We start from the raw sequence: 13,476 nt of genomic DNA, 5'->3' as shown, positions 1-13,476 counted from the left end.
AGGAGGGCACACTAGGGCTCCCGGCTGAGCAGGGCCCTTCTCATGTCCACCTCACTCCATCCCACCACCACCCACCACCAAGATCTCAGCCCAGCCTGAGAGCTACCAACTTGGCTAGAGGCCCTTTTCCTTCCAGGAAACACTGAAGGTACCCAGACTTCAAGTCCTAGCTGCTGATCACTGTCCTTTTACTGAGCTTTATCTGGGAAGGGCTTTTCTAGGAAAAGCTGACTATGCTGATGCACACACAGGGCCATCAGGCCACTCCCTGTGTGTTCACAGTTGTGTCTGTGTAGGTGGGGGCGGGCGAGGGTGTGTTCACAGCTCCCAAGAGTGGTGTCTTCCTCCTCAGTAGGTGTGGGGTGGCTTATATTTTTTTTCTGGAAACTCGAGGGAGATATTATTCCCCTAAAAAACCAAAAAACTCATTGCCGTCGAGTTGATTCCAACTCTTAGCGATCCTACAGAACAGAGCAGAACTGCCCCACAGGGTTTCCAAGGAGCAGCTGGTGGGTTCGAACTGCTGACCTTTTGGTTGGCAGCTGAACGCTTAACCACTGCACCACCAGGGCTCCAATTTAGTGTTACATCCAGAAGAAAAGTGAGAAGTGGAGATTTTCTGGTGTCTTCCTTACCAAAAAACAAAAACTGCCAAACTCACTTGAGTTAACCTGATGACTAAATATTACTAAAATTAGTATGTATCCTCCCTTTAAAGAGGTACTTCTTCTCATTTGAAGGTTTCTGAAAGTGCCATGCACCTGAACATCAATGTGTCTTTTTGTGGACTGTTTCCTCCTGCAAAAGCTATTATTAAGCCAATGGCGCATCTTGGATTGATGGAGAAACTGAAAATAGCTGGCATCTTAAACGAAAAAAACCTGTTGCCATCAAGTCAATTCTGACTCATATCAACCCTACAGGACAGAGAAGAACTGCCCCATAGAGTTTCTAAGGAGCGCCTGGAGGATTCAAACTGTTGACCCTTTGGTTAGCAGCCATGGCACTTAACCACTACGCCACCAGGGTTTCTGCTGGTGTCTTAGAACTGCGTAATGTGAGCTTAAAAGTGAAAAGTGAGCAGTCACACACTATCCGCCATCAAGGCTTGTAAAACTGTTGAGTAAGTGGAGAATTTGTGTGAGATTGATGTCTTCCCCAAACATTGGGGTGCAACAGCAGCTCAGGTAGAGTAACCATGGGAGACGAACCTCAAACACATCCAACACCAGACACACACACTCCTGACGGCCTTCTTATGTAACCAATTAAAGTGGGGATAGCACTTACTGTGGGATTACGAGAAGGTAGACAAGGCCAAGTAAGGCAGCTAGAACGAGTGAGAGAACAACAGCAGTGGTAAAGTACTCGTCTTGAAGCTTGTGGTACTGTGAGAGAGAGAGACCAAACGCTAAATGGCCACAAACCGCCAAGTGACAAGAACAGTCTCCCAAACACCTGGCACATTGTCCAGGAAGGACACCACCCCTGCCCAAAGAGAAAAGGAGCAATGGTCTGGGATGTCCACCCCACATCCAGTGGGCCTTCGGGATTTTGGCTTACACTTGAGGCCTAGAGTCACTAACCTTTTGTTCTCGTTCAACGTGCTTGTACCTCAGGGTGAAGAAGTTCAAGTCCGCCATCTCCAACTCTGTTTGCCGGGCCTCCAAGAGGCGGCTGATGTATCTGTTGACACGGGTGCCAGGTGTGGTGTAGACAACATTGGTAGAGAAAGATGACCGGTTTCTGAGTTTTTCTGAGGCTGTTCTCAATGCCCTCCGCTGCAGCCACCGTGAAAATAAAGGACTATCGTCAGATCCTCCACTTACCAAAGAAAAGAGCTTTTGCTCTCCCTACAGCCTACATCCTCATCCACTGAGCAGTCTGGGGTCTGGTTTGGGAATCCAGGATGCAATCAAAGCCACACCACTTCTTAAAAGTACGACCTCAGCCAAGTTATTAAAGCACCCTGTTTCCACGTTTGTAGAACAGGAATGAAACAGCATCTACCTGGAAGCACTGTGCTGAGGGCTACAGGACATTACACAGGTGAAAGGCTGGAACAGTGCCCGCACAGAGCAGCCATCTGCTCTCATGAAAAGTCCACTCCATGAGGAGAGAGAGGCCCTGGAGCAATTAGAGCGGGGGTCCAACGGACTTTAACCAAACGCTCACTTCTGATAGTGGCTGAGGGGACAGAGTGTTAATCTCTGCTCCTGCTGCTTCTGCTAAGTCACGTGTGTGGGCCAAGAAAGCATCCTTTTGCCAAAAGAAAAACAGAGTCTTGAAACCACCTGGCATGATCTGATTGGCAGTGCCTTTATAAGCAGGCTCATTAAATATTTCATACATCTGAAGTGAAAAGAAGAAAATTAAAAGATGCTATCTCTTCAGTTCCAGAAAAGATAGTATAAACACACTTCTCCCTTTTTTTGCTGCCGAGTATCGTAGAGCTAAAGACCCTGACGCTAGATATGAAACAAATATGAGGAAAGCATTAAAGGGGGAAAAAAGTAGACAGACCTCGGGACCCGCAGATAAACAGAGCAGTGAGTCCCTCGTGTTCTTTTTGCCCTCATATTTGCTGACTAGAAAGCTGGTAACCCAGAAATGCCAATGGGTGCAGACCAAAAAAAAAAAAAAAAAAAGCCAAGAAGAGCCTGCTCTCTCTAGCCACAGGACCCGGAAAGTGGAAACCTAACAAGACAGAAAACTTTTAGAAAGCTGCCCTACTCTGGCCAAACACCACAGAAAAAACTGTGGCCCTAACCCGAACCCCGCCAGCAAAGGCCAAACGATCCTTAACCAAACCTCATACCTTCTAAAAACACAACTCAAAATGGGTCACAGCTTTAAATATAAACCAAAACGCATTGCTATTGAGTCAATTCCGACTCATAGCGACCCTGCAGTACAGAGTGGAATGGCCCCATGGGGTTTCCAAGGAGCAGCTGGTGGACTTGAACTGCCGACCTTCGGGTTAGCAGCCAAGCTCTTACCCACGACACCACCAGGGCTGCATTAAATATAAAGCATAAAATTACAAAACTTTTAGAAGAAAACACATGCAAATCTTTGGAACTTGGGACGACGTAAACAGTTCTCAGATGTGATGCCAGAAACACAATTCAAAAAAGAAAAATAAATCAAATAAATTGGATTCATCAAAATTTAAAGCTTTTGCTCTGCCAAAGACCTTGTTAAGGGATGAAAAGATAAGCCACAGACTGGGAGATATTTGCAAACTACATATCTGACACATAAATTGTATCTAGAATATATGAAGAACAGAAGACATGAAGGGACATTGCAACAAAGAGAAGAGGACGTACAGAGGGAAAATAAGCACATAAAGAGTCGCTCAACGTCGTTAGCCATCAGGCAAATGCAAATCCACTGCTCACTTATGAGAACCGCTAAAATAAAACACAGTGAGAAGACCAAGTACTGACGAAGATGTGAAGAAACTGGATCTCTCATACAATGCTGGTGGGAAGGTAACATGGTACAGTCACTCTGGAAAATAGTTCAGCAGGTTTTTTTAAGACTAAATATGACCCATTAATCACACTCCTGAACATCTACCCCAGAAATGTAATTTTGCTGAATCATGTGTCTGCCAGAGTGTGAGTGGGCTGTCCTGCAGTGTGGGGCATCTAGCCTGGAGGCAAATGCTGGCAGGGACCTTAATTACTGAGGATAAGGGCTTTGTATTAAGTCATTTTGTGAGGGGAAGCACCTCAGCTGGTCTAGGAGGCTGCAGTAGGAAGGACTGCCTTTAGGCAGCCTGAAGTCCTTCTTGCTGCTCAGAATGGCAAAATGATGAGAGAGTTGGTGGAGGAGATTCCCTCCCTTATAAGATCCTAAAGAACTTCTAGATGTAGAAACTCACCGTGCCTCCATTATACAGTCACCCAGTATGCACTCGGTACCTCTCTTGGGATACTTTTCTAATTATTAAACTATCACTCCTTCAAAGTGACAAAGTGTTAACTACAGTCATCTCTGGGTGGGGGGCTATAGATTTTTTCCTCTTTTCATGCTTTTCTCTATTTTCTGACAACAAACATATATTTCCTTGAAAAACAAATCAGAATTTAGGTTAAAAGAAATCTTCTTGCTCATTTTGAAGTGGAGTTTGGCTCTCTGAGCTTCTTCCTTGCTCTACATGGGAAGGACTGTGGTTTCAGCATAGATGCCGCAGAACCAGACTGCTTGGGTGTGTCACCACTCGGCCACTCAGCAGCTGTTCAGCCTCGAGTGAGTTACTTAACCTCTCTGTGTACCAATTTCCTCATCTGTAAATTGGGAATAACAGTGGCTCCAGGAAGAAAAGCCTGCAGATCTGCTTCCAAAAATCAACCAATGAAAACCCTATAGATCACAAAGGTTTGATCAGCAACCGATCATGAGAATGGTGCAGGGCCAAGCAGTGTCTCGTTTCATTGTGCACGGGGTCACTATCGAGCTGACTCAATGGCAGCAGACAACAACATAGTACTCTTGGGAGGATCAGATACCCGTGTATCTCTAATGACTGGAGCAGTGCCTGGCACAGAGGGTCTCCTCACTGCTGGCTCTCACCACTGGTGACAGCAGTAGGGAGACTCTGCCCTTAATCCATCAAAGCCACACTGAACAGGAAAGTTCCCAGGGATGGTTTAGGAGTGTGTTCCCCAACCCCTAAGTGTCCCCATTCCACCTTGGTGACCCTGGAAAAATCAGATAACTACTCTGACATTCTGTTTCTTCATAGGGAAAAGGAGGAGTCTTCGTAGAGGGGGTTCCTGGAAGTCATACCAGACTTCTAGTGTACTGCCCAGCACACAACGAGAGAGCAGCAGGCGTCACTCTTGTTCACTGGGAGCGCTGTTGGGGAGATCTGCAGAGGAGCCCGGCCGGGTGCACTGGGCAGGCAGCAGAGGCTTGAGATCAGCGTGGTCTGGCCTTTGTTCTTTGCCTCCCTTCCCTCCCGCACTCTGGTTCTCAGGTGTGTCTCACATTCTGTCTTAGATCGACTTTTAGTCTCCTTCCATGTCTGGGACATCACTCCTCTGAGCCTGAGTCCTTAACCCTGGCAGTTCTCAGGCTGAGCTTTTTGACCTGTAGCCTCACCACCACCAAGAACTCATTATAAACACACTTGATCCACCCACCCAGACCTGGGGCATCAGGTCCAAGAGGCACTGCTTTACTATACCCCCTTTTTTGAAAAGAAAACCAGGAAGGCCTAATCTAGCAAAGTTAGACTTTGGGAAGGAACTTAGAGGTTGAATTATGCTTGCCACTGAGAAAGCAAAAGGACTTCAGTCCACATGACAGTATTGCCATGGGACAACTGACACACAGGTCTCAGACTTGAATGTGTAGCAGTGCCTGCTGCTGCTTCCCAACATCCACCACAAGGGCCTTCCTCCCTAGTAATGGAGGCGATGATGCAGCCAACTCCCCGCATTGCCCTTACAGCTGGACGTGGCCATGTGGCTGTGCTCTGTCCAATACGCTGTAAGCAGAGTGCTGTTTGAGGATAATAGGAAACATCTTCCCCATCCCACCTCCTTTCTACTGACTGGAATGTGGATGCAATGTCTGGAGCCCCAGCATTTATCTTGGGCCATGCACTAAGCAGGCCAGAAAAGTAAAACAGAAGAGGTCTGGTCCAAAATGATCGTCAGGTCAGGGGGTTGATAGACAAGAAACCTCCCCTCAGGTCAGGTGCTATAGACATGGAACCTTCCCTCAGGTCAGGGGCGCTGACGGACATGGAACCTCTTCTCAGGTCAGGGGGCTGATAGACAAGGAACCTCCCCTCAGTTCAGGGGGCTGGTAAGACAAGGAACCTCCCCTCAGTTCAGGGGGCTGATAAGACGAGGAACCTCCCCTCAGGTCAAGGGCTGTTAGACATGGAACCTCCCCTCAGGTCAGGGGGGCTGACAGACATGGAACCAAACAATAGTTAAGCTTAACTAGTAAAAAATGTCTGCCTTGAGCATTATGCTCTTTTAAGAACTATCTATATGGGATCAAATTGACAAAAGCAACTTGAAAAATCAGACAGGAACCTTAGGGGGTAGTGAAAAGGAGGGTGAGGATGGTTGCACAGCTCTAAGAATGTAATCAATTTCACTAAACGGTACATGTAGAAACTGTTAAAAATTGGTGTATGTTTTGCTGTGTATATTCTCAACAACAACAAGAAAATAAATAAAATTTAAAAGCAGAAAACCAAAGAGAATTAAGTAAAAAGCAGTTACAATCAGTTTCAATAAGGGTGGACCAAACATATACTGAAATTTTACCCTCATTAAATTCAGACAGCAATCACGGAAATCATGTTTTTCAAAGAATTTCATAGCCACAGTTAAAACAAAAAGATCTGCAGAGTGGGTAGGGAGAAACTCTGGGTGGACCTGAAACAAAGAAAACAGAAGACACAGCACCTATCATATTGGCCAAAAAAACCAAAAACCCATTGCTGTTGAGTCAATTCCAACTCATAGCGACCCTACAGGACAGAGTAGAACTGTCCCATAGGGTTTCCAGTGAGTGGCTGGTGGATTCAAACTGCTGACCTTTTGGTTAGCAACCGAGCTCTTAAGCGCTGTGCCACAGGGCTTCTAGATCATATTGGCAATATTTTTTCAAATGTGATGAAACTCAGGGTGAATGAGGGCTGAGGAAGCAAGCCAGCCCTTAGATATACTGTTGGTGGGAGTGAGCAGGGTAGACACATTTGTTAGAGAGCAATTTGGCAACAGCTACCTTCATGATCTTTTCAATTGCCTCATATGCATGTGAAAGCTGGACAATGAAAAAGGAAGGCAGAGCTGTGTACACTGGTACATTAGAACTGTGGTGTTGGCAAGGAATACTGAATATACCATAGACTGCTAGAAGAATGAACAAATCAGTCTTAAAAGAAATACAATCAAAATGATTCTTAGTGATATGATCTTATACACAGAAAACCCCAAAGAATCCACAAGAAAACTACTAGAACTAATAAAAGATTTCACCAAAGTATCAGGATACAAGATAAACATACAAAAATCAGTTGGATTCCTTTACAACAACAAAGAGAACCTCGAAGAGGAAATCACCAGATCAATACCATATACAATAGCCCCCAAGAAGATAAAATACTTAGGAATAAATCTAACCAGAGACGTAGAAAACCTATACAATGAAAACTATGAGACACTACTGCAAGAAACCAAAAGAGACCTGCATAAGTGGAGAAACATACCTTGCTCATAGATAGGGAGACTCAACATTGTGAAAATGTCAGCTCTACCCAAAGCGATCTACAGATACAATGCAATCCCGATTCAAATTCCACCAGCATTTTTTAATGAGATGGAGAAACAAATCACCAACTTCATATGGAAAGGGAAGAGGCCCCAGATAAGTAAAGCATTACTCAAGAAGAAGAACAAAGTGGGAGGCCTCACACTACCTGATTTTAGAACCTATTATATCGCCACGGTAGTCAAAACAGCCTGATACTGGTACAACAACAGATACATAGACCAATGGAACAGAATTGAGAATCCAGACATAAATTCATCCACCTATGAGCAGCTGATATTTGACAAAGGCCCAAAGTCCATTAATTGGGGAAAAGACAGTCTCTTTAACAAATAGTGTTGGCATAACCGGATATCCATCTGCAAAGAAATGAAACAAGACCGATACCTCACACCATGCACAAAAACTAACTCAAAATGGATGAAAGACATAAATATCAAATCGAAAACGATAAAGATCATGGAAGAAAAAATAGGGACAATGCTAGTAGCCCTAATACATGGCATAAACACAATACAAACCATAAGTAACAATGCACAAACACTAGAAGAGAAACTAGATAACAGGAAGCTCCTAAAAATCAAACACTTATGCTCATCAAAAGATTTCACCAGAAGAGTGAAAACACAACCTACAGAGTGGGAAGAAATTTTTGGCTACAACAAATCCGATCGGCATCTAATCTCTAAAATCTACAAGCTACTGCAAAACCTCAACAACAAAAAGACAACTCAACCAAAATGATTCTTAGAAGTGAAGACGGTGAGATTTTATCTTGCTCACTTTAGACATGTCATCAGGAAGGACCAACTGCTAGAAAAGGACATCATGCTTGGTAAAGTAGAGACAGTGCAGGTGAAGGAAACCATCCACGAGATGGACTGACACAATAGCTGCAACAATGGACGCAAACATACCAACGATCATGAAGACGGGGCAGGACCAGCCAACGTTTAGTTCTGTTATAGACAAGGTCAGCATGAGGCGGAGCCAAGTCGACGGCAACTAACAACAACAAATCAAAAATTAAAGTATACACACCAGTTAGCCCAGCAATTTCACTACAAGGAAATCACCCCTGGCTATGCTTACAAAAGTTCACTAAGATTGTTGTGATAGTTAAGGTTGTGTGTCAACCTTGCTGGGCCATGATCCTCAGTGGTTTAGCAGTTATGTAGTTTTCCAGCTTTTTAATGATGTAATCACCTCCATAATGAGATCTGATATAATGTGATCACCGCCATGATGCGATCTGTTGTGAGCAGCTAATCAGATGAAAGGGAGTTTCCTTGGAGGTGTGGCCTGCCTCCAATATATATGAACTTTGTGTCAAAGCTTGCTGGCTTTTGCTCACTCTGGTTCCTGCAGCTAGCTCCTGTTTATCTGACCTCTGATTCTTGGGACTTGAGCTAGCAGTTTACCTGCCATCTCACCTGCTGATGAATCTTGGATTCATCAGCCTCCACAGCCTGTAAGCCAGAGGTCTGCTGTCTGACCTTCTGATCTTGGATTCGCCAGCACTTGTGGCTATGTGAGTCAGGAGTAGCCTCCAGCCTGACCCACGGACTTGGGACTTTCCAGCCTCTACAACCACGTGAGCCATTTCCTTACTATAAACCTCTCTCTCTCTATATTTATACACTTAACTGGTTTTGCTTCTCTAAAGAACCCAGCCTAAGACACATGTAAAAAAGGATGTTCACAGTACCAATGGTCACTAGAACAAAAATCTAGAAATAAAGTCCCTGTCTATGAACAAGCAACTGGCTAAATCCATTATTGTGCCTATAGTGGAAAGCCATATGGCCTCTTTAAAAATGACTAAGATTTGCATGTGCTGGCAAAGGACTACCTCCAAGATCTATTATTGAGTGGAAAGTCATAACACAGAACAGGATGACGTTCCCATTGCTTTAGCCTTCTGGTACATACATAAATTACTTTCTGACAGGAAACACTAATGGTAAACATTTCAGGGGATTTGACTTTTCATGTGTACATATTCCTTCAATTTTTTTTTAGTAATATGTTTAGGCATTTTTAAGTGTGAGGAGAAAGACAAAAGCAGCATTAAAAAAAGAGGAATCAGGAAGCTCCTGGGTATAGACTTTAGAAGGGACAAATCTAATGTCAAATATTAGGAAATTCAAATAGAGAAAGTGTTATAACATGGACCAGGGCTGGCTTGCTTCCTATCTGCTGTTGGGATCTGACTGGGCCTGCTTTGGTGATATGCCTTAAAATCTCTAACTACGATTGTTGTTGTTAAGTGCTGTCGAATTGATTTCAACTCATAGTAACCCCACGGGACAGAGTAGAACTGCCCCATAGGGTTTTCTAGGCTATAATCTTTACAGGAGCAGATTGCCACAACTTTCTCCTGCAGAGCAGCTGGTTGGGTTCAAACCACCAACCTTTCGGTTAGTAGCTGAGCACTTAACCATTGCACCACCAGGGCTCCTTACAGATCTGCTAATCTAGATATTTGATCAGAAACGTAAATGCGTTTTCATGAACAAAATTGCTCTGAATTGTTTACTTTGATCAAAGAAAAAAGAAGTAGAAATGACCCAAATATCCATTGAAGTTGATTAAATAAATGGTCTATCCTCAGACTGAACAATCTGCAATTATTTAAAAAATCATATTTTTGAGAAATATTTAACAATATACGGAAATGTTTACATGAAAAAGGCAAGCAACCAAACTGCTTGTATATCATCAAATCAATTTTATGAAAAATATTATATACACACATATATTTAAAAAACTGGAAGGACCAAAATATTAACCCTAGATTTTTGTGGGGTGATAGGATATAGATGGGTGCTTTTTGTTTTATTCTTCATGCATTTTTATATTTTTTCCATATTTTTCTACAATAAATTGCTTTTATAATTGGAAAAAATATTGAAAAAGAAACAGAACAAGTATAAGTACATTTTGGGAGGGGCTTAGGCATTTACATAGGAGCTCGTCCTTGGGGCATTAATGACATCAGTCATTTGAAGGTGAGCTGAAGCGCAGTGTGTATGGCCCATGTTGCCTGCAGGGTAAGCACCAATGAAGGAGACCAAATCCCCAGGCCGGGAAGTCAAGGGCCCAGTAAGGGGAGCAGAGGGGCCAGGCCTGGCAAGCTTCCACATACCACCAGGAAGAGGCAGGGTCATTTGTGGAGAACTTTTGGTCCGGCCCATTGTGTAACACTGCCACCTAGCCACATTATTTCCCCTTCTGTGATCTCCCATTGGACCATTAGATGCACACCACTGGAAGAAGAAAGGTCTGGAAAACACTAGACTCCAGGTGAGCAGAGGGATGGAGGCTCTCTGGGCAGAGTGGATGCTCCCATCCTGACTCCACCACAGCTTTCCCTAACTGCATCTCTGGGGCCCAGTTTCATTAATCACTGGCACATAGGCACATGTGTAGGTCTGGAGACATGAATAAACAGAAGATACAAGGAAAAATCAGGCTAACAGTGAGGGAGATAGACATGCCAAGACAAACCACAGAAGAGCCAATCACAGGCTCTGGTGAGGCAACAGAGGACAGGGAGAGCCTACTTTGCTGGAGGTGCGAGGCAGCACCCCAGCAGGGGAGCCACATGCACTGGGGCTTGCTCCCTGCCAGGTCCCACTCTACACATCGCACGTGTGCCACTCATGTGGTCGCCCCAAAATGCAAAACCTTCCCACGACAAAGACATCATTTTTACTCCCATTTGGAGTTGTTTTCACTAACTGAGCTCCAGGATGGAGGCAGAGGGCGATGAAGGGAAACATCAGAGATGCAGGGGCCCCGGCTCCTAATTGACTCCACCCAACCCACAGCCACCTCCCATTTGGACCCGGGACCGTTTCTCCTCTGTCCAAACAGGAGATCCGTGGTCCTAAGAAGGAGGATTGCCTGGGCCTCAAAAAGGTGGCCCAAGGGGCAGAGGGGCCAGAATCAACCTCCTCCAAAGGGGACACTGGGGATGGCACAAGGGTCCCAGAGAAGAGGCTTGGCTGAGCTGCTAATCTGGTAGGCTGGAAAAAGACCCTTCCAAGCAGAAAGCTTGTGCAGTGACAGAGGCGTGGGGCAGCATGGCGGGTCTGGAGAAGAGCTGGTAGCTGTGATGACTGGTGTGAAAGCCACACGGTGACAAGGATGACAGGAGTGGAGAGATGGCTCTAGAGAGGTGTGTGGGACCAGATCACCAAGTGCCCTGTGTACCACCATGCTTAGCACAGCAGTCACAGAGAGCTTAGAAGGGCACAGCAGAGGGTGAGGTTACATGGAAGAGGAGGTCTCTCACGAGGGCCCAGGCTAGGAGCAGGGCCTAGCTCCCAAGCCACTGTCACCAAAGAACGGGACAGGTGTCTGATGGAGGCACGGCAGTGGTAATGAAGAGGGAGGGCGCTGAGGAACAAGCTCACTCTGGGCCCTGGGTCATGGGGATAAGCCTATTCGATACCTTTTTATACATCTGTGGGGCCGCCAGACAGTGAGTGGGGGCGCTGTGGGCTGGGGGACTCAGGAATCCCAGCATACAGATGGGCGGGATGTTCCAGGGAGACTGGTGAGAAAGAAGGGGCCGAGGACAAAACCAAGGACACCATCGCTAGTGTCACCAGAGAAAAGGAAGGTCTCTAAGGGAGGAAGGCCAGCTCTGGCCAGAGTGATATCAGTGGTGGGTGGAGGCAGAGACCAGTTCATGTTGGTAGGGGTTGCTGAAGGGAGAAGGATGGGGCATCAAGGGATGGGTTGGGGGCTGCAGATGGCTGGGTTTGGCCCTAGCCCCAAGGGACAGCCCTAAAGAAGGCAGGAGCCAGGTGAATCCAGGGTTTGCAGCTCCTTCCTCCTCTCTGAGTCTGAAATCTGAATGGAGAGCAGCCTGGACAATGTATTTCCTCAAAACACTGCTATGCTCCTCTCTTCTGTGAAGGGGGAGGGGATGTCACCCTAAAGGTTTGGTTCATCAGGTACAGTCTGAACATATGAGTCAGAGTTGGCTTTCTCCAGATCAGCATGATCTGCCCAGAAATATGTCTGAATTCCTAAGTCTGATAAACTCGGGCCCCCTAAGCTATCTCAACAACAAGGACTAAGTGTCGCCCCCTTCCCCAGTCCTGCCCCCAGTTCTCTGTGTAAGTCTTGGCAGGAAATATGCCCTGGCTTCAGAGTTTTCCTTGTGCCTCTGGCGCCACTATGCTCTGCACTTCTGGCTCTATTTACAATTGTGACAATTTGTTCATCATGGATTCTTTCACATTAAATTTTGTTTTTAAAGATTATTGTACTAAATATTATTTCTCTTGATGACTGAGTTTTTGGCACCCCTTAAATTCTGTACATGAGGTGAATGCCTCACTTGCCTCACCCTAGTGCTAGCCCTGTGGGTTGTGCTGAGTCTGAGGAGGTGCCAGGCACTGAGGGAAGACGGAGATGAAATCAGTATTTCTCCTTCTGGCAATATGGCAAACAAGAGAACATAAAAAATTCTCCTGCTACAAATTCGGAGTGAAATATATTTAAACACATACACTTTAAAATGCCTATCTGAACTAGCAAAAAAGTAAGGAAATTTTTTCAGAGGTCAAAAAAAGTCAAGATAGTGTAATATCTTTAAAAATAAAATTTAATGCAAAAGAATCCATGTTGAACCAATTGCCTAAATTGTAAAAGGGAGACAAGAAGCGCAGAGCTGAAGAGAAGCCTGAGGCACAGGGATGGTGAGAAAACGGGAGAGCCACAGCCTGCCCTGGCGATCTGACGAGACCCAGAGGGCTTCTAAGGGGCTTTATTTTTAATACGCCACTTACAGAAAATCAGAGATAAACCATAAGACCTAAGCAAGGTATGTAAGTCAGATCAAAGACCTCTAGAATTAATTCAAAAGCCCTGAAAGTCTCCATCCTCAGGAAATAATGAACCGGACATAGTGGAGAAGTTTCCGTGTCCTGGACCTAGCTCTGAATGGAGGCGGGATACTTCCACTGCGAATGCATAATACAGGCACATCTGCTTTTATTACGTTTCACTTTACTGCACTTTGCAGATAATGCGACTTTTACAAATTGAAGATTTGTGGCAACCCTGTGTCGAGCAAGTCTGTCGGCAGCATTTTTCCAACAGTGTGTGCTCACTTCGTGTCTCTGTGTCACATTTTGGTAATTTTCACAA

At 45.1% G+C, this 13,476-nt stretch overlaps 1 protein-coding gene across 1 annotated transcript in view; it reads right to left on the bottom strand.

Annotated features, from left to right (window-relative positions):
- Window positions 1-13,476, bottom strand: part of ADCY1 (adenylate cyclase 1) — a 250,518-nt gene that overhangs the window by 69,695 nt on the left and 167,347 nt on the right. Inside the window, exons 9-10 of the mRNA XM_004386117.2 lie at window positions 1,587-1,781; window positions 1,291-1,388 (exon numbers count right to left, since the gene is read on the bottom strand). Of these exons, the coding sequence (XP_004386174.2) occupies window positions 1,291-1,388; window positions 1,587-1,781 (293 nt within the window). The remainder of the gene's footprint in view (window positions 1-1,290; window positions 1,389-1,586; window positions 1,782-13,476) is intronic.

Source organism: Trichechus manatus, unplaced genomic scaffold (genome assembly GCF_000243295.1).
Source record: "Trichechus manatus latirostris isolate Lorelei unplaced genomic scaffold, TriManLat1.0 scaffold00155, whole genome shotgun sequence".
Lineage (NCBI taxonomy): Eukaryota > Metazoa > Chordata > Mammalia > Sirenia > Trichechidae > Trichechus > Trichechus manatus.
The sequence above is the reverse complement of the archived record's forward strand: the minus strand, read 5'-3'. Positions and strand labels throughout refer to the sequence as shown.